A 25,959-nucleotide genomic window follows, 5' to 3' on the forward strand; every position below is an offset into this window, starting at 1 on the left:
AAAAAATCCCTATCAAAGGTTGATAAGGCTGTCAGGTGTGATGGGCCTGTGATTGATATGATGGCACACCCAAGTGGCCAATGGATGTATTACAATTACAAATTGTAATACATGTATGGAGTATGTAACACTGCATGCTGTGTGCAAGTAGAGAGTACTTTATTTCTGTAAGGGCTCAGACATACATTGCACCCCACTGAAAGTCATCATAAATATTTCTAGTTGTTCATTTAAAACATGCAAACTTTGAAATGAAGCTCAAAGCGGCTGAAATATGACAGTCACATTGTGATTTTTGACAGCGCCACAATGGTGTTTAAGTTCAACAAGAGGCATCCTCCATCTGTCTTGTTCAGCAGAGATGAGGCAGCTGCAGTGCTGTCTGCCATCTAAATATAGATGGACATTTACCCCTTTGGAGTGCGTTATTATTAGAGATCTCACAGGGCAGTTGACTCAATAGCTATGCAAGGGATTTCAGCAAGGGAATCAGATTTTAAACAAGTGGCAAATTATGTAACTTTATGGTCTATGACATAACTGAGCAACAGAGCTGATAGAAATTCAAAAAAATGCACACATTTGTGGCATTAAAGCGCATGCATGGAGAGGATACTTGCTTGAGTGTTCTCCTGTTAGAATACTGGTAAGGCAGGGGATGTACAGGCCTGAAACCACCACTGTGTTTCATGGGACTGAGCACTGATGGGACATGTTGGTGGTTAATGAACACAGAGTTGTTTCTTGCATTTTAACAGAATGTGGGAAGAGATCGCATCTGTGAACTAATCAAATTAAATACATCAATAATCCATACTGAACAACACAGCCATCACCCAGGATGACTGGGGCAGGACATGCGCTTAAAGAAAGGTTGAAGTACATGCTGCAGAAAATGCTAAAGGTGAAGAGTTTAGAGTGGCAGACTGACTGAGCTCAGGTCAGATTACAGTGAGCCTGGAGGCTGGAGTGTATCCTGCAGGGCAGCTACCAGCAAGATAAAACATTTGAATGTGAACAAAGGCACAAAGTCGACGAGTTCAATAATTTATTCCAAAATAAATCTTGTTGGGCAGTTTTGGCTACATCTTAACAAGTCCAGAAGAGAAACAACACAGTGGGAGTGGTGACTGTTGTGCGTGTAGTGCTTTGTTTAACACTGCAAAATACATGTCAGTAAAAAGGCAAGTTAAGGCACCTTTAACCAAGAAATGAAGCAACATTTCAGAACATTCAGGTCGGGGTTTGTGTCTTATGTGAGGCAGAGTATTTCAAAGCCTTTAAACTTTTAAGACTCGGTAGATTTATGCAACGATTCGTGACATTTATGTTTCTAATCAGTAAAAACAGGAGTTAGTGTCGGTCGTGGAACAGAAGCAGGTCAACACAGATGCTCAGGCAAAGATGGCGACTCTGTTCCCCTCCCCTGCCCCCCCCTCCACGCCTCACAATCACCTGGGTTATACAGCAGTTCTAGTGTAAAAGTCCTTTCCCAGCTTCCACCCATTCATCAGTCCTTCACATGTGCTCTGGGTGTTTCTGCAAACATTTGATGAACTCTGACACCGGGTGGCTGTTGAAGCAGATCTGGTAGACAGCAGTGAAGAGAGGAAACCTGGAGGGGCAACAGAAGGATTTAAGAATTATGGAGATTATTACAGGAATAGGTCGACATGTTGGGAAACACGGTCATTTACATCCTGGCTCAGAGTTAGATGAGATCATTGGTACTTATTCTCGCACCTGTAGGCTAAAGTATGTAGCTACAGCCAGCAGCTGGTTAGCTTAGCATAACAGGAGTAAAAGCTATCTTGGCTTTGTCTAAAGGTAACAAAATCCACCTATCAGTGCCTCTAAAGCTCACGAATTAACACATTATATCTGTTTGTTTAATCTGTGGAAAAAATGAAGTTTAAAAGCAACAAGTTTTGGATTTATCAAGACTTCCTGAAGTCTTTGCAGGTTGTCTGGCAGGTTCAAAGCGATGGCAAGACTCCAGGAAGCTACTACGTCTGGTGAGGATGTAACTTACGCACATAACTTTTACACTTTTTTTTCGTATGGAATAAATAACCAAGGTGAAACATGTTATTTAGTGAGTTTTACAGATGCTGGTATGCAGATTCTGTTACCTTTGAGCAGAACAACCTGTTTTCAGCCTTTGTGCGAAGCTAAGCTAACCAGCTGCCACGCTGTAGCTTCATATTCACAATGAATATTATTATTCACTGAATCTGTAATTGCAGAAATGAAAAACATTATATGACCATGAAAATCCTCCAAATAAGATATGAGGCAAACTTACTTTTCCACCATGTTTTTCTGTTTTAAGATTTGGTGCACCTCACTTGCAGTCGCTGGACCTTGAAGCTTCTGGCCGTTCAGCAGCTCATTCTCTAGCTGCTCGATGGTCTAAAACAGAGAGACGCTGGGTGTCATTTTGGTATTACACAATCACGGTTTTCATAAAAAAAGGTGATAGAGAAACACAGCAGGAGACAATATCTGTTCCTACTTTGCCCGTTTTGGCGAAAGCTTCCCCGATCTTGCGGTTGCGTCCACCGTAGCAGGTGGTGATGAGGTCGGCGACGCCGCAGCTCTCCAGGAAGGTGGCGGGGGAGACGGGGCAGTCTGTGCAGAAGACCCTGGCGAAGGCGATCATCTCCATCAAGCCCAGACGGATCACTGCTGCCTTGGTGTTGTCGCCGAATCCAAGGCCATCACAGAAACCCGCTCCCACAGCTACAATGTTCTGCGGCAACAATGCAGAGGAGATGCTGCTGTTACTGTGCTGCACTTCTTAAAGGTCAGGGTTAGCACTGATGTAAGGTTGTACTCAACCCTCATGACGTTTCTATTAAACATGCAGCTTTAAAGTTTGACACATAATTTTCACCATTGCAGTTGTGAAAATCAAGGAGTGGGTTTGTTTGAAGGAGGAAAGAAGCTGACCTTGAGAGCCCCGCAGATCTCCACAACATCAGACTCCTCGACCACGGTCACACGGAAGTTGGTGGTCTGCATCAGCTCCTTCAGCATGGGCCCGTAAGCCCTGTCTTTGCACCCTGTGTCCAAAAATAAGAAATAAATCAATATCAGTTTACATAGTATATACTGTTTCAAACAATAAATATGCATTTTTTTTAACTAGACTGAATAATTAACACTGTCAAAACTTTTCAAACTACTATGTAAATTTCAGGATGTTCCCTGTTAAATAATAAGGATTTCATTCAAAATTACACAAAAAGAAGGCTTAGGCATCTAACTCAAGACTTAAACTTATCAGGAGTCCACCTGTCCTCCATACCGATGGTTGTTTCACAGAACTTCTCCTCAGCGACCTCGTTGGCGATGTTGGCGCCCATGAGGACCGTCATGGTGATGCCCAGTTTCCCTCGGATGACCTCTGAGATCAGCTTCAGACCCTCTGGTCCCGCATCGACACCCTAGAGCACGCAGATAAGCACGAAATCATGAAAATCTGTGCGCATCTCAGACTTCCCATTTCTAAGCACACTGTGAAAGACTGTAAGAGAAAGAACTTTGTATTCTAATATAATATATACTTTACCTGTTTATACCTGCACACATTGCAGTATATATATATATAAAATATGATGTATTGGTCACACTTTTCATTTAAGGGACACATATTCACTATTAACCAGTTGCTTATTAGCATGCATCAACTTTATAAAGCAGTTGCGAATGCTTTATTCTGGGGGTTATTAAGGGTTAAAGCTAGGTTATTAAGATGGTACAGAAACTTCCTTACGTTCCATGAATAAGCAGTAATTAGGAGGTTATTGAGGGAAGACTGAGTTAATGGCCTAGTAGTTGGAGAACATGGTCATGAATAAGGAATAAATCAGTGCTTTATAGTGACTAATAAAGAGCCAATGTGCTACTAATGTGCCTGCTTTGATAAGCAAGTGAGTTACTTAATGGTGAATATGTGTACTTTTATTCTCATATTTTAACTACTACACTACTTTATATTGTTTGATTATTTCACTTTCATTCATTTTATTATCTTTATTTCCTTGTGTTAATGTTTGTGTTCGTGTCCTTGACCTTTTCATGATTTTATCTGCCTTATCCTGTTTTATCTTTATTATAATTTATAAAGCACTTTGTGACATTGTTAAGAAAATTGCTTTATAAATAAAGTCTATTATTGTTATCATTATTATCATTTTCTGTCTTAAGTCTTAGATCCTCTTGTTTTTCCTCATCCGTCATTAACTTGCATGATTTTCTTTCTATATGTGTCATACGAGCATTGTTGGAGGGAGCCTGAGAACAAGAACTTCATTGCCAGCGACTGCTTCACTGTACTTGTTGTGCATACGACAATGGAAGATCTTGAACTTGGAGATAAACGCGGCTGAAGATAAGAAAAATGTCACCTTGATGAGAGACATTCCTACAGCGTCCTTCTTGATGTGGTCTTTAATGGTGTCGCACACTCTCACGATGAACTGGTGAGGGACCACAAAGATCAGGATGTCGGCTCCCTTCACAGACTCGGCCAAGTCTGGAACAGCCAGCTGAAGAAGAGAGCGGAAATATGGCGAAACATCAATTATATCGCAACATCGGACAGAGAAACATTCAGTGTGTGACTTCCACTGGTCATCAAAGAGTGATTTCATGCTCACCACATTGGGGGGCAGCTTGTGACCGGGCAGATATTTCACATTTTCATGGTCTGTGTTGATGATTTCTGTGAGTTTGCGGCCGTCCACCATCTCCTCGAACACCCACATGTTGACTGTTTTCTCAAACTTGTCATACTTGGCTGCGTTGGCACCCACAATCTTGGCAATGGCAGAGCCCCTGTGGACACGAGGACGCACAGTGTCAGAGTTTTTTTTCCTGTTAAATGTAAATTATAGATATAGGCAGTTCTGATTATGTGCCTCAGTGATATCAGAGGAAAAGGATGATCAGAAAGTTGTCATATGTGCAGTCTTCAGTTAGGAAATGCTGATTTTAAATATTTCTAATTATCTAATTAATATTAAATAATGATAGCTAGTTATTGGATTCAAAGACATTAAACAAAGCTTCCCTGACAGTGAACAGATGTCAAAATGACCTGTAACCTTTATTAGTCTGATGAAATCGAGCGTCACGTGACTAACATACCTTCACAGACGAGAATAACGCGACAGGTGAAAGGTGAACATGAGACGACTATTGTTTTGGCAGCAGGCGAGTCTGATTACGATTTTGTATTATGATGACTATGTTGAATATCAACATCACATGAACTAAGCACAATGGCATTTATCAGTTAGACTTATGATCTCAGTCGTGGAGTCTAAGCACATTAAAATTGTAAAGTGCTTGTGCTTTACTTGAATATTTCTATTTTATGCTGTTATGTAATTATATTGTACTTTCTACTCCACTGCTACTCCATTTCTAATTAAACTACTCAAATGTATACAACTTAGCTAAAATCTCCTTCTTGACCAGCTACTGCATTTCAATCACATGTTAATGCATCACTAATAATAATGAATATGTTAATAATAATAATATACATTGACAAAGGCCACTAATAAGTACTTTTCCTTCAAATGCTTAAGTTACATGTTGCTGATAACAACACTTCCTCACTTTTTCTCGCACAAGTATTGGAGTATTTTACATTGTGGCACTGCTGCTTTAACTTATGTTGTCCCACCACTGACCCAACGAAATGTCATGCAGGCTGAGGGACATCAACACCACATGAAAGCTGATTCAGCACAAATATTGCTGCATAATAGACGCCAGGAGCTGCTTCTTTAATAAAGATTTCGGCGTCGAGGCGTCAAAGGTCATCACAAACTCAGACTGTGGTAGTCTCAGAAGACCCCCACTCTGCAGGGGGACTTTATTGCATTCATGAATTATTTATCTGCTGTAAACAAAGACCAAAGTTGCCTTCTTTCTCTCAAGTTTGACAACTTTTAGACAGCAGCCACACAACACTTTCGCTGCGTGTGAAGTCTGGTCCAGAGAGCAAAAAGTAGCGACTGCGCACCGCTGACAGACCCGCTGTTCAGACTTTACACTGAAAAGGCGACCAAGAAGTTCATTCAAGCGCATTCACACACACACCCTGAGCTCCCCTCACTCACCAGTTACCAGAGCCGATCACACACACTTTCTTCAGCGCTGCCATCATGTGTTTGACCTTCCAGAAGGAGCTGCTGCCGGTGCGAAGACAGACTGAAGCCGGGACAAAAGGTATTTATACCGGACACAGCTGAGGCTCAGATACACCCTCTGCTGCTGGTTGGTCTGCTCGGCCGCCTGTCAGACACACACACACACACACACACACACACACACACACACACACACACACACACACTCACGCACGCACGCGCCAGCAACACGATAGTCCTCAACTTGAGTCACTGTGGTAATATGATGATTTTTCAGTTTTATTTCATTCAACATTTTCTGCTCAAGTGGGAAATTCAGTGGTGGAAAGTAACGAAGTATTGTATTATATATACTGTATACATGTATTTCTAGTATTTCCATTTTATAATGCTTTATGATACTTTTCCGATTAAGATTTTGCAGAAAAAAAAACTCACAGAAGCGGTCTCATTGGGGTCCCTTCTCATGTTTCAGACATCACACCTAAGACACATTTCCTCTCCAAACTACTCAGATGGCCTTATTTTAATGACTTTTGAAAGCCCCAAAAGGACAAATATTTCAGTATTCCCCCCAAAAAAAACAGATTATCCAGTGATGATAATCAAGTCCATACAACAAATTGTGTCCAGCAGAACTTTTTTCTCCTTCCTAATCCATTAACAGTCTCACAGACCCCCAGATTTATCTGATGTCTCTTAAGAGGGGTCTGCCCCTGAGCTTTGGAAACGCTGGGCTGAACTGTTGATAAACTATTGATAAACTACAGCTCCACCTCAAGCAGCTACAATCCTGCTTATACTTTGATACATCACTATAAATAACCGGAAAAAGCTTCGACTTCTGAAACTTGAAACTACAAATTAGAATTTGTAATGAATACTTTTAAATGTAATTCAGTATTTTTCCATGGTTGTAGTTGTGCGAAAGTGAAGGATCTGAGTGTTGGTTGTGTCCTGTGTGACAACAAACTGAATGGGTCAAACTAATTTCCACACAAATCAATAATAGCTAACCTAATTGTAACCCACGACTACAAGTTTTTCATTATGTCACAAAAATCACTGGCAGACACAGAAACTCCCACAAGCAGCTACATTTTACATATCCTTTATTATAACATAATAAGAACATACAGAAAAATAGGTTTGGTCCATGAAAAAAGTCTGCAGATTCAAATAATACTACAGTCCCCCAGTGTTGTGTTTTATACCCCAGAGGTTCCCACCATTTGTTTCAAATCACGAACCCGCCCAAACCCAAGTTAGTGTATTCTTGGAATTCATTAATGAAATGCACACACACAAAAGTTTCAGCAAGGACACTCATCTTTACCTTCAACAGGGAAACAACCATTAAACTCAACAGGTGTCAGGTCTTCAGCCAGGAAACAAAGAAGCTACGACTCTTCAGATCTGCTTGGCCAGAAGTGTGACTCAGCTTGTTCAAGTGTTTATGGCTTCTCTGCACATAATTAACACAAAACTAAAAGCGAGAAGGTCGGACTTCTCCCAGCCCGCAGGCGACATGAATGCTGTGTAACATTTTGTCCCGCAGAACCGGGGTTCGTCAAACGTGACTGCCGTCTTAATGTCGTGGAGAGCGAAACCACTGTGCTCTGACAACGAGGGCCGATTAATAATATAAATACTCGTTCAACTATCTGAGCATAGACAAAGAGTTAAGAAAAACATCTGCCGGAATAAGAGATACAGTTTTACTTCACATCCATCTTCAGTTTTTTCTGCTCAGTATTTACAAAACTATATAGACTAGAGGTACTCATACTAGCTACTTCCTTGATAATCTGTACTAGCTAACAAGACAAGTACTGATATAATACATATTTTTAAAACAAGGATCATTGATAATAAGAAAAAAGGAAAGGAAAAACAACTTCTACAAAAGATGTATATTCTGCCATGACTGAGCTTTTTAACATCTCTCGTACAACAGACTGTGGCACAAACTGTCAAAAATAACCAATGAGAACGTAAGACAATGTGACACATGGACAGCCAATGTGAAGCAAAGTAGCCTGATTGATTACAAACACAATCAATATCTAACTGAATGGGCAAGCATACGGAGGCCGGGTTAGGAGTGTAAAATGTAAATTTACTTTCCCAAGAGTGGAACAAAGAGCCAAGGCAGAATCAACACATTCCAACTGATTTAAGATATTTTTAGGTTCAGGGACAAAATACATTAAAAGTTGCCAGGCACAATCTGCCCTCTGCTTTTCATTTGTGTACAATCTGTACTTTTGTGTGGGCACAATGTATCAAAATGAAAGGAATGCTTGCAGGTAAGGCTTAGACATGCAAGAGAAAACACACTGTGCTCGAGGAGCTCTGCAGTGAGGAGAAAAAACAAAGACAAAAAATTGGAAGTAGCAATCAAACTGCAGTAATCGTCAAACTGCAGGGTGAAAATAAAAGAAAAAAAAGGACATCCTATATAACGGTAAAGCCATCTAGTATCTATGTCTCTCTAAGTTTGTCAGTAAACTCTGTGAGATATTCACTTTGAACATCACACACACGCGCACACACACACGCGCGCACGCGCACACGCACACGCACACACACACACACACACACACACACACACACACACACACAGTCTCCGACAGCACAGCATGCCTCCTTATTTGCCGCCTGTGGACAAATTTCTTTAGGTGTTCCTGATGCCGAGCGCCTGCTCCAGCTCCTGTCGCCTCTGCTGGACCTGAAAGACATTTTCACATAGAACAAATTTAATCACAAGAATACAACTCTGACAAAAGGTCAACAACAGGCGTGACTAAAAACAATGACACTAACAATACTAACTGCTCACAACAACACAGCTAACATCCTGATGTCAAGGAGATAGGAGTTTAATGTGTTCTGTCTTAGCGTATTAACATGCTAACATGAAGAGCTGAAACAAATCAATTCAATCACAGGCTCTGAAAAACATTTATAGCAAAAATATACAATACTAAATATACAACAATTGATCAATCAAGAAAATAATCAAGCATATTAATCGATTATAAATACCTACATACCTTACAAGCAAAAATGTAGCACCACGACAAATTCTAGTGAGAATTTTGTTTTCATTATTACTCAAGAAAACAATTGAAAAATTAATCGATGATTAAAATTCTCGTTAGTTAGCTCTAAACACAATCTACAGCAAATCACTAAAGGTATTTGAAATCGTCCTCGGGACACCATTAATGTCTGTACCAAATTTCAAGGCAAACCATCTGATAGCTGTTGAGACATTTCACTCAAAACCACAAAAGTCAACCACATGGTGGCGCTAGAGGAAAAAGCAGGGGATCAAAAACCGGCAACCAGATTTATCCTCTGGGGAACGTGAATGCTTGCACTAAATTGTTATGGCAATTCATCAGACAGTTGTTGAGCCAATCAAGTGTGGGTCAAAACTGGCAGCATGTGGCTAAAAATATTGCAGACACAATACAGGAGTTATAGGAGTTAGATGAAGTCGAGGAAAACTGGGTTACCTTGGAGTAGAAGTAGCGACAGACGGCCTCTTGAGCCCATGGCTGGTAGTAAAACTCTGCTCTTCGCTCTTCTTCTGGGTTTCCTACCACATCTGTCATGGTCTGTAAACAGAGAAAGACACAATTAGACACGACACGACTTGAGAAATTAAAGAACTCACGATCCTGTAAGAATAAACAACATCTATCAAAGCGCCTGAATCAAAAGCTGACTGCAGCTTTGACAAACATACTGTCACAGGATTTTTTTCTCTTTTTGGATAAGGCTGACTGGGTTATTGCTGTGGAAGCAGCCAGCGAGCTTTGGACTGAAGTCATTCAATTTCACAGAGACTCGGCTGAACAAACACTGCAGGTGGTTGACAGCTGGTCAGCAGTTAATCGGCTCACGGTCGGAGGGGAGGCGTGCATGCAGCCAGTCAGACATGTTATTAAATGTTTCACGCTCTATTTTGACTCTGCCCTCCTGAGTCACACCTGAGTGAGCAGCACGAGCCTTGTGTTTTCACAGAGCATGATGTCCACGTACTTATGTAATAAACTCCTCTCTTATTAAGTCCAAGGTTCTCTCTGTGGATTGAAACCCAACCTGAAAGAATTTTCTCAAGTCAAAAATTACTAAAAAAAATGCCAGAGGGGACGTTCATGATAGTTTTTTTTTCCTCATTTATGCATGTCAATAGGTTAAAAGAGAGTGTTTCATTCTCACAAACACTTATTTATTATCTATTGATGATGATTTCAGTGCAGGGTTGGTGGTTAGCTTCTTTTCCTTGCATCCGGGGAAACTGTGGCTCAGGAGGCAGAGTGGTCACCCACTTATCAGAAGGTCGGTTGTTCGATCCCTGACCTCAGCAGCCGTGGGCCCAAGCATCCTTGGGTGAGATACTGAGCCCTAAATTGCTCTTGATATGAGTGTGTTAATGCTCGTAATGAGCAGGTGGCCTGGCTTATCAGTGTGTGTTGCTTTTTGTTGTAAAAGCGCTCTGAGTGGTCGTCGTTACAGTCCATTTACCATTTGCTAGAATGACCTCGCCTTATTCTGCTTCTTTCCCTACAGTCCCTAATGGCTTGTTATAACGTCTAAAGAATATGATTGCTGCATTTGCATAGGTTTCACAGGTTTGTAAAGTAAATTTTATTCAAATAACCCAAATCTGAACAGTACAAGTCATCTTCTATCCTTAGATCTTTGATTCAAGTTAAGAGAAACAGATATTACTTCCTCTTGGGATTTGCCTTTGCACTGCTGAACATACACACCTACATATCTGTCTGTGAAATTTTATCAGTTTGAGACATTTTTTCTTATTTAAAGCACACAAAACAAAACTTTTAGGGGCGCACACTACATTGACAATAGATGTGATATACTGTATGATGGCTGTAAGGCGGATTTTTTTTTTTCAAGCAAAAGCAACATGGTATCTGTAGTGATAAAGACAGAGAAAAGATTCAGTGTGAGGTCATGACGGATGGACTCACCTTGAGGTCTCTGCACTGGGACTGCAGCCAGTCGTTGATAAAACCCTGAGGATCTCTGGCAAAACTCAACATGAACTCTCTCTGGGTCTTCAGCTGGTTAATGGTCTCAATGGTTTCATGGATCTGAGAATTACACAGAAAAGAGAAGGGTCATCAATTTAAAGTAATCAACTGTATTTTACTGAAATATGATTGATCAAATGAAATATCACTGACAGAAAAAGTGCGAACAGGTCTCTCCTTCATAACCAGGGGTGCAAATAACTAGTACGCAGGCATGCACCTTCTGTGTACCAGGCAGCAACTGTCACTGGTCATCAGTATCAGTATAGTTATCTGAGTGTGGCGCAAGATATGTTGCTTGCATCCACATCCAGCAGACAAAACAGTTGCATTTTATACTGGCTGAAACAATTTTACTCATCCAAAAGAGTACGGAGCACACAAATGTGCCACAAGCTATTGCTAACAAACAAGCTAGTCAAGCTGAGAAGTCCAGTCGCCCACTTGCTAAATGGCGAAACAAGAGTAGTAAGGACCCTGCCAATTAAAATGTATTTTATTGGGGTTACAAACAAACCAACACAAAATCTGCCCATGATTTTGAAGTGGGGAGAAAAATAAGATGGTTTTAAAAATCATTAATAAATAAAAATCTGTTAAGTGTTGCGTGAGTCCGATTCTCGTTGCATTCAGATGTCACATAATTAGTTTAACAGAGTCCACCTGTGTGCAATTTAATCTCAAAATAAATACACCTGTTCCATGACGGCCCCAGAGTTTGTTTGAGAACATGAATAAGCAAACAGCATCATGAAGAACGAGGAGCTCATCAAACAGGTGAGGGATAAAAGTTCCAATAAGAGGGAAAGATCCACAGCTTATGGCAGAGAAGCTGTCCACACGGCAGAGAGGCAAGAAGAAAAGCTGAACCCTGAGCACACACCATCCCCACAATGGAACACGGTGGTGGCAGCATCTTGCTGCAGGGATGCTTTTCATCACAGGCACTGGGAACTGGTCAGGTTTGAGGGCAAGATGGACAGAGCCAAACACAGAAAACATGTTTCAGTCTGCAGAGACTTGAGACAGGGGCGGAGGTACACCCTCCAGCAGGACAATGATCTCAGCATACAGCCAGAGACACACTGGAATGGTTCAAGGCAAAGAATGCTAATGTCTTACAATGGCTTGTTTAAAACTCAGACCTAAAACCAACTGAGAAACTGTGGCGAGAGATGAAATTGTTGTTCACAGATCGTCTCCTTCCAATCTGACAATCTGAGTTTGAGGTATTTTGCCAAGATGAATGGGCAAAACGTTGCAGTCTCTAGACGTGCAAAGCTGGCAGAGACATACCTCAAAAGACTTACCACTGTAATTGCTGCAAAAGCTGGTTCTACCAAGTAATGACTCGGGGCGGTGAATAATAAAAATAATAAAAGAGCCCCGTAAAACACTTTTGAAATTCCACGTTATGACACTGCAAAATATGTAAAAGTCCAACAGAACACTTATGCAAGACACCGTATTTGTTAACTCAGTGGTTCCAATCGCTTCATCAACCCCCCCGATTGTTTACCATTTCTGACTGGTGCGCACCTGGAAAGCTTGACAGAAAGCTCATTGTGAGCTGTTGTCACAAGTCTGTCTCATGTGATGTGATACACAATGCAGCAATGGTTTCACACTATTCCATTGATCTACAGGTGGTGGTAACACAGAAGGAAACTTAGCAAACAACAAAAGCAGGGAAGAGGAAGTCTGCTAGCAAGTACACATGAATGTAAAAAAGGTTTCAAAATGGAAAAAGAAATTGCCTTTGAAAGTGTTTTATGAGTAATGAAATGCATTCAACACATTCTCCTACACTGAATATAAATATAACTTTTGTTTGTTTACAAGAAAACTCCACAGGGAACCTTTGAGCCATCCACTTTGTGAAATGCTATAAAATTAATTACAAAGCATTCTTCACTGGTTTAATGAATCGTTAGCCAATAAAATGAAGATAAACGAAGTTGAGTGAGAAAAGTTTTCTTTGTAATTAAAAATAACGAACAGCTGTGATAAATCAAACCTTTTCTGCAAAATCACATTTACATGCAAATGAACATCACTGCAGCAGGAGAAATGACATAACTGTCAGCTTAATGATTGGTTGCTTCACTCAATATCAAGTCTAATACTTGTTTTACAAGCTCGCGATCCACATTGATTGTCTGGGTGAAAGGAGACTAGACACCTCATGATCGGATCAGACCCACAGGTGTAATGCTGGCTGATTTGTGAAATAGGGTGGATGAAGAGAACGACCGGTCCTCGACTGGCCCACCACAAAAATGTGATCTTGTCTGAACAGTGTCTCATGACACAGAGACAGTGCAAGTCATTATGTCTGAGGAAAAACAGTCAGTTGTTTGATGATGTGGGTTAAACACAAGTATTGTGTATAAAATGTGTTTGGCGGGAAAGCCTGTCAAGTCCCTGGTTTACATGGCTCTGATGGTTTCTGGAGTGTCAAAAGACACAGAAATAAAAGGCTCTCCTTCAAAATGTTTCTGATAGCAGACCGGCAGGAACCGGGTGTGTATCAGTGATCGTCACCAAACCCAAAACATAGCCACAAAACAAATGGCGCCTATAAACTATAAACAAGCTCTCTCTATTTACATTGTTTACTTGTCTCAGAACAAAGACTACACAGGAGGATGTCTCCTAGGCGAATGGCTCCGTGCCTTATCAATGTGATTACAGCCATCCCAGTCAAGGTAATGGCTGCTCACAGGAGGTCAAGAAGACCTGACTGACCTCAAAACTGGTTAGAAATTAGGCTGTAATTCACAGGCAACAATTTGGGAGAGCAGATATGTGTGAAATTGCCCTCAGCAGGCTCACAAAAATGGGAAAAATAAATCTGAACTGTGGTTCAATGACACACTCGGCTCAATGAAAAAACATCCCATTCATACTGCATTTAAATTCAGTATGCTTGAAATAACCTCAACACAGCAGATGTAAGTCGTCACAGTCACAAACTACATAACACATTTTTAAACTAGTTAACTGAAAAAATATACTTCCTCTCTTTTTGTGACATTTGTTGGAGTGCAAGTTGTCCTGCAGTCTGCAGGAATTTAGCAATTTAATAGATCAAAACCTCACAACAAAAAAAGCACAAAAACTCTGCAGGAAACAGGAAAAACAACTCCCTTTCGTTTCACAGGCCAGGGATGGGTCTGCCTAAAACTCTCTGGGACAAAAAAAAGAAGAAAAACAGCAGGTAGCTGTGGGGCCAGGGTCTGTACCTTATTGTCCAGCCCTGCTATCTCCTGCTGACTGGCTGTGGAGAGCAGGAAGGAGTTCATCTGGGTCTTCAGAGTGTCATCCACCTCCACGTCAATGTCATAGCAAGCAGTCTTCTTTTGGTCATTAGGGTCCACACTATAAAAAATACAGCACATTTATATTGATGTATGTATATAGATGTAGGTGGACACATCAGCAGCAGGTGATGATACTAACTGAAAATCTATCACTGACCATACATGCACAACTTTCAAATATTGAGACATTTCTCATGCATCATTGTAATGATGTTACCTGATCACATGGTTGATGATGATGGGCTCTGGGGGCATCAGGAGTGCATGCAAGCGCTGCGGGATCTCAGAGAACTTCATTCGCTGAGTCTCAAAGATCTGAAAAAGAAGCCAGCACACTGAATGTTTTGGACAGGTGGCCAAATAAAATAAAGAGCAGCCTTTGAGCTTTCTTAAGTTATAGCTTAACGTAGGCACATTTTTTATTTTTGTATAGACTCAAGATTTGCTTTAATCCACTCTGTCTTCTTCCATTTGTTGTGCTTGGTTTCTCTGCTATCACACTCTGTTATGACTATTTCTAATAAATGGATAAAACTGTAAAAAGGGAAAACTGAGCTTTTAAATTAATGGCTTTATTCCATCTTTACCACATTCCAAAGCGCTGTTTTAGTTAAAAGACAGCCAACACGCAAATATATTTCATAGGTTAACTTTGCATCCACATTTTTCTGTTTATCTTGGCACAGCAGAAGAAAATGTACTGGGAAACCTGTCAGTGACCCAGAATGAATGTGAGTGTCCATACAAGGACAGAGGGAATAGTAGAGAGACGGGCTGTTCAACATCAAGAGCAGGAATTCACCAGGACAACTATGTGACTGTCGATCATTCCAGCTTCATGCACAAACTACAGCTCGTATTCGTCAGATTAAAAGAATGGAGAAGCTTCTTTTGGTGTGTTTTAAAAAGAAACAAAATGTATCACTGAAGTTAAACGTAAATTTTAAAAGGTCTATTACCTTACAGACTCCACCCACCTGCTGCAGGTATTTGTCACAGTTGATGAACTCTCGCTCATGAGGGTCTTGGAGCTTGTGGGTCTTGACGTACTGCCACAGGGCCTGAATGATGACAGGTCTGGTCTGGGTGTGGATACCCAGCATACGAGCCAGCCGGGGGTCCAGCTTGAACTGAGGGGGCTGGATTGAGGCAAGGTGATTGTGTTATTACATTTGGGTGTCCCTTTTATTAGCCTCCCCACTAAATGAACAAATGTTTGAAGCATCATTAGCATACAACTAAGAGGCAGGTAAACCCCTGAGCATTTACCTGGTAGTCGAGCATGAGCAGGACGGTGCAGCGAACACCCACATCACCAGGCCTCTTCACCTGGAAACCATCAGTCTCCTGGGTGGTGGCAGTCCTGTGCCACTGAAATGACATACAGGACATTTTAATAACCCAGGTAGTAAGCAGAGTATTTAGTGATTCAACTATCAACTGATACACTTCATTTACAAGGACAAATTTCCGGGCATGAAATTAACTTTAAAGTAAATGTAATTAGAATACTGTTTGCCTCAGCATAAAATCAGATGATCTTATTTACAACCCTAATTCCAAAAAAGATGAGGTGCTGAGTAAAACATTAAACAGTGTGTGATCACTTGCTGATCCCTTTTGACATATATTTAATTGAAAACAGCACAAAGACAATATACTGTATTTAATCATTGATTTGTAAATATCTGCTTTTTCTGAATTTGGTGCAGCAACATGTTTCAATCAAGTTGGGACAGGAGCAACAAAAGACTGGGAAAGTTGTGGAACGCTCCAGAAACACCTGTTTGGATCATTCCACAGGTAAACAGGTAATTGGTAACAGGTGATAGTATCATGATTGGGTATAAAAGGAGCATCCTGGAAAGGCTCAGTCGTTCACAAGCAAGGATGGAGTGAGGCTCACCACTTTGTGAACACATGATTGTATAAGGGATGCTACTACGTGGACTCAGGAACACTTTGTAAACCTGTTGTCAGTGAACACAGTTTGTTTGCAAATTGCATTTTGTTTTTATTGAAGTTTTAGACAGCGACCAGACTTTCTTGGCATCAGGGTCGCAGATGAGTCTCATACCAATATTGTGTCTCTATTCAAAACACACAAAAAAAAAACACAGGAAAGAGGCAAAAAAAAATTAACAAGCTTTAAGAAAATCTAATATAATTATATCTGAAATGATCGGTTAATCTGACAAACGGCTGATCGTTTCAGTCATTTAAAAAAAAAAAACATTTGAGATGGTTTCATATTTGTAAATATATATAAATATAGAAAATGGAATCAAATCTGAAGAATACAATAGCCTTCTAGTAACTATTTCCGGCTATTTCAGAAACAGAACGTATTGATTAATCGAGAAAAAAATGGGCAGGTAAATCAATAATAAAAATCATGTTTAGCTGCAGCCCTAAATGTAACAGCAAAATTTTAAAGCAGAAATAGACGAGCAAAACAGTGATCAGGAAAACTGGGTAAATATCTGCAAATGTATTTATTCAGATACATAAAATAAATGATCTTACCTCTACAAGGTGATTATCTGGACCATACAGGTCCTTGTCCAACTCGATCACCAGAGACTTGAAAAAAGAGGAGAACTTTCGCTTCTGTTTGGTGGCTTCATATTTGGACACGGCCGTCTGCAAAGCAAATGTTATGGAAACATGTAAAATTGATATATGTGGACAGTTAAAACTTCTCCATTTCATAGTCTTGTTATATTGGAAGTGTACTTTAAGTGTTAAGCCATAAATAAATAAACTACACACAGAAAACATTCATATTTTAGAATATTAAACCAGTATATATCATCAAGAAGCTTACATCTTCCAGCAGACGCCCCTCAACACGCAACTCCCATGATGCAACTGTGCCTTCTCCATCCTCAGCATCTGGCTTTGCAGGGTTGAAGGTGTTTGATATGAAGATCCGCAGTTTTCTCTTTTGCTGGAAACAATCAATCAATCAAACGAAAATTTAAATTGACGTGCTATCATTTACTCAACACTGACTTGACATCAGCACTGACAATCAGCGCAGGTGGACAAACTTGTTTGCTCCTTAAAATTCTGCGAGTCAAGTTCTGTTTCATCCGATTAAGTCAATTTAGATGTACAGAGATAGATCCACTGTGGCAGCGCGTAGCTGCATTTAAGATTACATCAGTTTAATGGTTTGCTGTATGAGGATGCTTGGAGGACAGCAACGGTCAAACATCAGCCTGGCACGTTGTTCCCCTACAATATAATCACATCTTGTTGTCCACTGGGATAGGAAAGCAGTCAATACAAACGATAAACAACATTTGTGTTCTTTAAGAATTAAAAAATAGCAGTATCATCCAATATATGTGAGCTGAAACCTGGTTCAAAGCCAGACCACCTTTACATTGGAGCCTGGTTCAAACCCATTGTATGAACTGGATTGACAAGCCTTTACCTTTATTATTAAATGTCCAGGTCTAGGGAGGTTAACTAATTTCAGGTCTGAACTGGAATGACAGATGGAGTGACGACTAAAATTGAAACATACCTTAATGGGCCTTTTGAGGGCCTCCTGAATATCCAGCCTCTTGCGCATGATGGTCTGGTCCAGCTTCCTCTCAAAAGCCAGCAGATCCATGTAAGCCTGAGACTCTGGGACCAGTTCCCTGATCTGGGACACAACAAAAGACACCAGTGACTACTGGTGCAACATCCAACAAGTACATTGTAATAGCTTTGGGCTATTTTTGTCATTTTATTCTGCTAATTTAACAGTCGGTCTCTGAGGAATAAGCGAAGCCACTGCTCAGCGACAGGCTCTCGTCTAGCGAGCTAACCCAGTGGCACAAAGAGGCCAGCAATGGCAAAGAGAGGCAGCGAGGACATGATGCAGAGCCAGATTATTTTCACATCAAACTGAATTATTTATTTCAACCTAACAGAGCTGGTGATTGCTGGCACAGTGGAAAGACTAACAAAGACTGTTTTGGTGTGTTTTATATTGTTTATTATGAGTTGGAATTACGTCTGTTTAACGATGAGTTAACAAGGCAATTAAGCTCATCTTGGTTCAGTGAAAGAGAAAAACGAAATCAGATGGTGTATGGTTGTATTTTTCTGTTTAATAAGGTTAAGAATGCGTCCTTTCTTGACATTTTGTGAGTTTGGTTTGTTTATTCATTAGACTAAAGCAGCCTTGTGATATGGAGGTTTCAGTTGTTGCATTGAATGTCAGGTATTATAGGATTAAAAAAGCATAACAAAAGTCAGTCCAGAAATTCAGTGGTGGATGTATTTCAGAGCTAAGAGTTTCAATTCAAAAGACACTGTATAGGAAAATAGATCCAATACATGCAATCATAATGGAAAACCATCAAACTTTTTCCAATAATACCAAAACGACTGTCATGATAATATGGGCTGAGTACACTGATGTTGCAGAGACTTGCAAGAAAATTAACGTAACGAAGTGATAATGAGGGTCCTGTTTGTCATATTTTAAAACTTCAATCCATTATGGACGCCACCATACTGGGAGAGGGTAAGACTGCCTGAAACGTTACAAATGTCATTTTACATGCTTAAGGTCAGCGCATCCTCAACTCTAGCACTTTAAAAAGGTCCCACTGAAGACCAACTTTCTTTGTTTGGAGCCACCTGAATTAATATGGACAAGCAAATGTAATCTCTCCAACAGAATTAAGACCAGAATTAATGGATTTGCACAGACTGCTTGATTAATACTCACCCTCTGAGGTAGAATTTTATCAGCCATCTTCTTCTTCTTTGTGCTGTAAGAACAAATTAACAAAACAAAAATGAGTCTGAGTGTTCTCAGAGTGGCGAAATACCCATTAACATAATCACAATAATTCAGTCCCCGATATTAAGGACTAGTGGGATCAAGATCAGGTCCTGAAACAAAAGGTTTCCTTTCTCTCACTCATCTGTCTCTCCCTCTTTAAGTCTGGTACATAATGTCATTTAAATGTCAATAATAAGGCCTTAGATTATTCTCCCAAGTTATCTATTCATTTTCTCGTCTATAAAATATCAGAAAAAGGAAATGTGTGATAGACATTTTGCACTTAATCCAAGATATTGCATTTCAATATTAACAATCATATAATTATATAAAACAGAGAAAAGCAGCATATATACACACATTTGAGAAGCTGTAACTAGAGACCTTTTGGCATTTTAGCTCAAACAAAGATTTAAAAGAAAAATCCAATCAAAAACCAAAAAAGTTGCAGATTACATTTTTTCAAGTAATCATTTCAAGTAACACTCAACAAAACTGCTGTTCAAGAACCTGATTTGTATCTGTTTGGAACAGAAAAGCAAACGCGATCAATCATTTTATCCACTTTTAAATCCCATTTCATCAAGCCGGAGCTTTTTCTTTGTAAATTTAAAGACATTTAATAAGGCTAGTTTTCAGGTCACATCTATCAAGTAACAAGTAACTGTAATGACATTTTTTAAATAAAATAACTCTTCCCCTATTGAGAAAGGCTACATAATTATGTCCCTTTTCAATCAAATCTCAACAGGAGTCAACAGAAGCAGGATGGTGTGTGAGAGTGTGCAGCTGCAGGGTTGAAATAACAAACCTCTGATCACATTCAAAACACCACTCTAAATCCTTTATAGACTGACAGCCCAATACCTCCATTAGGGACGACTGTTAATGCAACAAACCACATAATTTAAGTTTAGCTCTAAATATTGATCTTGAAACTATTGATCTTTGAAGTGAAGCAGCACCGCAACTGCATGAGCGGGAAAACTTACTGCTGGTTGCGGTTCTGCTGCTGCACCTGCTGAATCTGTTGGGGGGCCGGCCTCTTGCGAGACGGGTCCATCACACCAGGCATCACAGGGCGAGACACCGGGCTGTTGCCGTATCCTGGGGGGCCCATGGCTGGTCCCTGTGGGGTCATACGGCTGGATGGAGGCATGCCCGGTCTCTGCACAGAGAATATAAGAAAAATTATTAGTTTTTTCTCATACAACTTCTGAAAAAAGATTTTCTGGACACTAGTCCTCTATTTCATAAGCCGCTTCACAGCACTAAACTTCAGATTACACAGGTATTTGACCAACTGCATTGAGGTTTTGCAGATGTCAAACAGGATTCAGTTGCGATCATTTTTATTACCAGGTTTGTAATCGAGCGGTAGTTTATTTTTCAAACAATAACTGATGTCTAAAATGTGAATATTTGCTGCTTTTCTTATCTTACATTACAATACTGAATTTGGCCTTTAAACTGTCTGAGTCTGAGAAAAAAGACATTTGAAGACATCACTTTGGGCATTACAAATTGTGATGGCATTATTTACGCTTCCTGATATTTTAAAGACCAACTGCAAATTAATTAATGATGAATAACTGTCGGCTACAGCGCTAAAACGTTGTGTAATTAGTCAATGCATATCTCACATCTTCCATCCCTGTACAGGCGCTAAGCAACATGTGGAAGGTCACAAAAACACAGCATGCCTCAGCGGCTTCCTGCACATGGCCAGTTGTACTGGAGGAGAGCTGATGATAATTTAACCCCAGGACTCTTTGACAGTGGATGATAATTGAACCCTGGCAGCACCTCCATGCACACTCAAACTGCATATTTTTGTAACTACAATGGCTGCTGTTTGCTGTAGCAGGAACTACACTGCATTGCATCTTTATGTTTTTCTGAATGAAACCCCACTATAGCAACAAAGACGCTGTTAAACAACACGATTCAAACGAGGAAATCAACACGCGTAAATAGTCACAAAGAAAACAGACACAAACTAGTCACAGATGAGAAACAACCTAGAGGCTATGTATTCAGTGGCTTCTGTGGACATCATTGCACCTCCTAAGAGATACTGGCGGCCAAATAAGCTAATTGTGGTCGCAAATCAGCAAATGAACAAATAAATAATGTATTCTGTATTTTATATTTACTTTGTGGGTTGGTTGTTGTACATTTAAAATGCTGAAAATGCTAGCAGTAAAGGAAACTGCATTTCCAAGGTCCTGTGGATATGTATCATCAAATCTTTGCAATAACTCAAGGATCACAACAGATCACAGTTTATTATAGTTCAATGTAGAAATGTCAATTTAAATACGGCAACAACACATCAGCAGCACATCTCCTGATGTAAAAGATTAATTAAGTCATTTTCAAACTACAAAACAAGTTGCTCAAAATCAGCAGCACATAAGAGCTCTGTGCTGATTACAAAACAACAAACACTGTTTTTTGTTTTTTTAAATCAAATTCAGATACTTTGATATTAAGGCTTCTGCCAGGTCCTACAAGAAGTAGCTACAATTTGCATGCCAGCTCCTTCAAACAAGTTAATACAGAACAACTCCCACTTCCAACTCACCAGGCCGTGTGCTAAGAACTCAAACAGGCGACTTCTTGTTTCTAACTGCATGAGTGCAGGTGAGAATGAGAGATAAATGACAAATAACTGATTGCAGCTTTCCCTCCAGCAGTCAGTCCAACAAATGAGCAAAGCGCACTCTCTCCACAGCCTATGGTGGAGGGTGGAAGGGAGGAAGAGTGACGGACATCGACTCAACAATACAGGCGAGTTGAATGCGCTCTGCCTTTTCAACACAGTGCAGTGTGGGCAGTTCGGCACCGTATGTTGATCGTAAGTGCTCTTCGCATTATACATCGGTATAACCTTGGTTTACCTGAGAACAACTGGAGTTCTGCAGTTTTCAGGGGATGAATGCTCTCTGACTATGTTGTGAAAGGCAGCTTGTGTGAGTGAAAGCAGTCAAGGACGCTGGAGGGAAAAAAAGCAACATCCTTTCACTGAACTAAGCTTCAGGTTGTCAGTAGCTAAGCAGCAATCACTACAAATGCCGTGGATCCGTGATAAATGATTTAACATTTCTATCAAGATATAAAGTACAAAAGTGCAATTTTAAGAGCATATCAGCATATAAGCTCGAGATGTACCCATGATTCCACACAAAACACTGAACCACAAGTCAGAATATTAAAAAAAGACATAATCTGCTATCAACTGACAAATCTGCAAAATGACTTTTGTGGAAGTAGCAGCATGTATGAGGATAACAACAGTAAACACGCAGGGCCATGTAACTATGCTAAGTAAAGTGCATATGGACCAGCACATAGAGATTAAAAAGAATCTTTAACATCACACATGGGCTGTACAGACACAAGAGCACCCCAGTAAAATCAGTCACTATATGTTTTAAATATAGAGTGGAAACAATTTGCAGATTGACCAAAAAAAAAAAAAAAAAAAAAAAGCAAATATTGTGATAAACTATACTAATTGTTTTTATGAAAGTAAAGTTCCCTCATTTCATCTTCTCAACTATCACGACTTGCTATAATTTTTGCGATTAGTGTGATAGCAAGAATATTTTCTGGTTTTGTACTAAGGTGTGACAGTCTGCATTAGCCCAAATTCACGTTATGTAGACACCAGTCACAGATGAATACAGTTTAAGAATACAGTTATACATAGGTTCGGTTATGTAAAAATACATAAATTTCATCTGTTAGTGTCTCAATTTTGTAATGGATAGAACAACTTTAAAACATATTTTCAAATGAACCAATGACCTAACATTGTCGGAAGTCCTTTATGGTCACCGATCATTTTATATTCACTGAAATTCAGCCTTATATCTACACCGTATCACACTGTGCATAAAAAACAACAAAGACAAACAAAAGTTCACACTACAAATAGATGAACACTGAATCCATGTTTTCGCACTAGTTTTTCCACTACACCATTGTGGTACTTTTGGCACATTGTGCCCACTGACCAAATGGTATTGAGCTACACAATGTCATTTTATCTCAACTAGGGGTTTGAGGATAGAATATATGATATGCTACACAGAATGTAAAGCTCTCTCAGACAACTTTTGGACCATAAAAATAAAACTGCTTAGAGCTTGAGCTTTAGCTGATATCTCCAAACCTGTGTAAATCACCCCAATGTTACCAGGTTGTTGCCAGTCGGGAAAGATTAGACTCCTGATTATAGGTTGAGCTGACTCTTAAAAGACTCTTGTTATGGATAGGAAGTTTTTTTTTTTTAACTAACAATTTAAAAAACGATTACCATATTCTTGAATTCCTGACATCAGACAATAAATTTGACTGGTAACACGAAAGCATTTTTCTAAATCTACAAAAAAGATTCTCAGGTGAGGTGAAAACACAGCAAAAACCTGAAAATCTCAAAACAAAATTTCTGTTTTGTAAGCATATTGGTCAAGTTATTTTGTTGTGTAATACGTTTACGCATTCAGGTGAAGCTATCGCCTCTGCAAAGTAGAAAACACCAGCTCACATGCAACAAACAGAAACTTGTAGGTTATAAACTCTAGGTGCACTCTAGTCTAAGTTTGAGCAATCATCGTTTTTACGAGACAAGTTGCAGTGATTCAAACTGTAGCTTTGTGCAGTCTACTCATTCATGAGTGTACAATGCACGGCAGCGCTGTAACTGTTAAGCTAACTTTTGAATCCACTGAAAGCTTAAACTTTCTAAAGTACGACGGTCAACAGCAAAGTCTCACTTTATCGAACGATTTAGAAACAACTCAAAGCTTTCTAAATAATATTTAAGCAAGCAAGCAGTGAAACACTGTTAACAGCTAGCGGCGTTAGCAGGCTAAGCTAATTGGCTACCGTGACTAACTAGCTAACCTTAATGTTAGCAGGCGGGAGGGTTAGCAAATTCAAACAACAAACAAACTCTGATAGTCACCCGAAGTGACCGGTTAAAACGTTTCTGACGGGTACGCACTTTTCGGCCCGGCTGCCAGCTACTAAGAGTCGTGGCCCGCACCGGTGACGATGCTTAACGTTAGCCGCCAGTGACAATGCAGCGGTAAGAGGCTTTGTTCTAGCGGACTGGCTAACGCGTCAGCAGCAAAGATGGAGTGATATCTCACCGGGTACCCAGGCCCGGGCATCGGGGAGCGGTACATGTGGTTCTGCGCGGCCGACGACGGTCCCATCCTTCCAGAAGGAGTCCCGGGGCCCATTCCTGGTCCTGCGCCCGGTACCGGTGGTCCAGGTCCCATTGCTCCACCACCACCTCCCGTCGGTGCTGTCTGAAACCCCCCTCTGGCCGCCATCTCCTCTCTGAATGTCGCCGCCGGTGGAGGCACGGTGCTACCGCGAGAGCGAGAACAGAGTTTTGGATGGTGTGTATCCCAGTCCCCAGCGGCCCCTGCTGTATGCTGATGGTACTGCAGTGAAACTGTGAGATGAATGAGCAACTGGTCCTGATTATTGGAAGTCATATCCAAAACCTTAAACATAAAATACTAAGTATAACTAATTACTGAATATAGAGAACAGCACATTACATAATCAAATTGATTTAAAATGATTAATCAAAAATGAGTTGTTGAATAAATTAATAACTAATTTATACATAGTCACTTTACATAGTTTTTACTACTTCTTTAGAAATATGCATAAGCATGCTTCTAATGTATACAGTATTACAGTTTGTACTCTTCTATATGCACTTTATTTAAAGATACTCAAATCTTTGATCTCACTTGATGCATGTTTTTGAAGTCAGTTAGTTTAACACCACACAAATTCAGACACTGTAGGTCAAACATGACAAAAAATATGCATATCAGTAATCACTGAAGAATGATCTCTCGTAGTTTAGTTAAAGTAAAACAGGTCACAAAATTAAATATCTAAACACATAATCACAAATTCCTTAAAAAATACCAAAATCTAATGTCAAATGATGTCATACACATATAAATGACAGCAGCAAAATTTGTTTACTATTATAATATAACTGAACAAAATCGGTCATATCATAAATGTAAACCAATCTTTTTACTGTCTGCACAAAAATTGATTTCTGGATGTTCATCAAACAACCCTGTCCAGGTCTGTCAGTGGAGCACCAAGAAGGTTAACTTCCTTGTGTTTGTACAGTCACTCAGCCCACATGTCTGCCAGACTCTGCAAACCGTGTTCCAAACACAAACCAAACGGTATCTGGAGTCTCACAGAACACTGTAGAAGAATTATGCACCTCATATTGGACATATGTGGGTTATAATGAAATTTTAACCTGTGCAATCTTAGCAATTCAGGGACATAAATCATAGAAACAAAAAGGTAAAAGCATTACAGTAACTTTCTTTAATTTAATGCTGAAAAGTACTGAACAAACACACGACCGAAAAACACTATGCTTTGGACATTTGAAGCTTTTATTAAATTTTCGGTTTCATAATGGCTGACTTGAACGCTAAGTCATATTTCTTCCTATTGAATTTCAACTCTCACTGGGAGTCATCACAAAAATCACGGACATGTTTTTTCATCACAATAGGGGTTAATGAATTAGTAAATTA

The 25,959-nt window shown here is 39.9% G+C and overlaps 2 protein-coding genes across 2 annotated transcripts; both read right to left on the reverse strand.

Annotated features, from left to right (window-relative positions):
- Positions 1 to 1,019: 1,019 nt before the first annotated feature.
- Positions 1,020 to 6,259, reverse strand: LOC121618280 (glycerol-3-phosphate dehydrogenase [NAD(+)], cytoplasmic-like). The gene is made up of 8 exons (XM_041953685.1): positions 6,138 to 6,259; positions 4,665 to 4,842; positions 4,413 to 4,553; positions 3,311 to 3,449; positions 2,953 to 3,065; positions 2,516 to 2,752; positions 2,306 to 2,412; positions 1,020 to 1,615 (listed from the first exon to the last, which is right to left on the reverse strand). Exons 1-8 carry the CDS (start codon positions 6,182 to 6,184, stop codon positions 1,519 to 1,521), a joined length of 1,059 nt encoding a protein of 352 aa, XP_041809619.1. The 5' UTR covers positions 6,185 to 6,259; the 3' UTR covers positions 1,020 to 1,518.
- A 1,003-nt stretch (positions 6,260 to 7,262) lies between these two features.
- Positions 7,263 to 24,720, reverse strand: smarcd1 (SWI/SNF related, matrix associated, actin dependent regulator of chromatin, subfamily d, member 1). The gene is made up of 13 exons (XM_041951156.1): positions 24,517 to 24,720; positions 20,347 to 20,522; positions 19,298 to 19,340; positions 18,098 to 18,220; positions 17,390 to 17,512; positions 17,089 to 17,205; positions 15,832 to 15,933; positions 15,540 to 15,701; positions 14,780 to 14,877; positions 14,485 to 14,620; positions 11,177 to 11,299; positions 9,692 to 9,793; positions 7,263 to 8,898 (listed from the first exon to the last, which is right to left on the reverse strand). Exons 1-13 carry the CDS (start codon positions 24,700 to 24,702, stop codon positions 8,845 to 8,847), a joined length of 1,545 nt encoding a protein of 514 aa, XP_041807090.1. The 5' UTR covers positions 24,703 to 24,720; the 3' UTR covers positions 7,263 to 8,844.
- Between the last annotated feature and the right edge of the window lie 1,239 nt (positions 24,721 to 25,959).

Source organism: Chelmon rostratus, chromosome 2 (genome assembly GCF_017976325.1).
Source record: "Chelmon rostratus isolate fCheRos1 chromosome 2, fCheRos1.pri, whole genome shotgun sequence".
Lineage (NCBI taxonomy): Eukaryota > Metazoa > Chordata > Actinopteri > Chaetodontiformes > Chaetodontidae > Chelmon > Chelmon rostratus.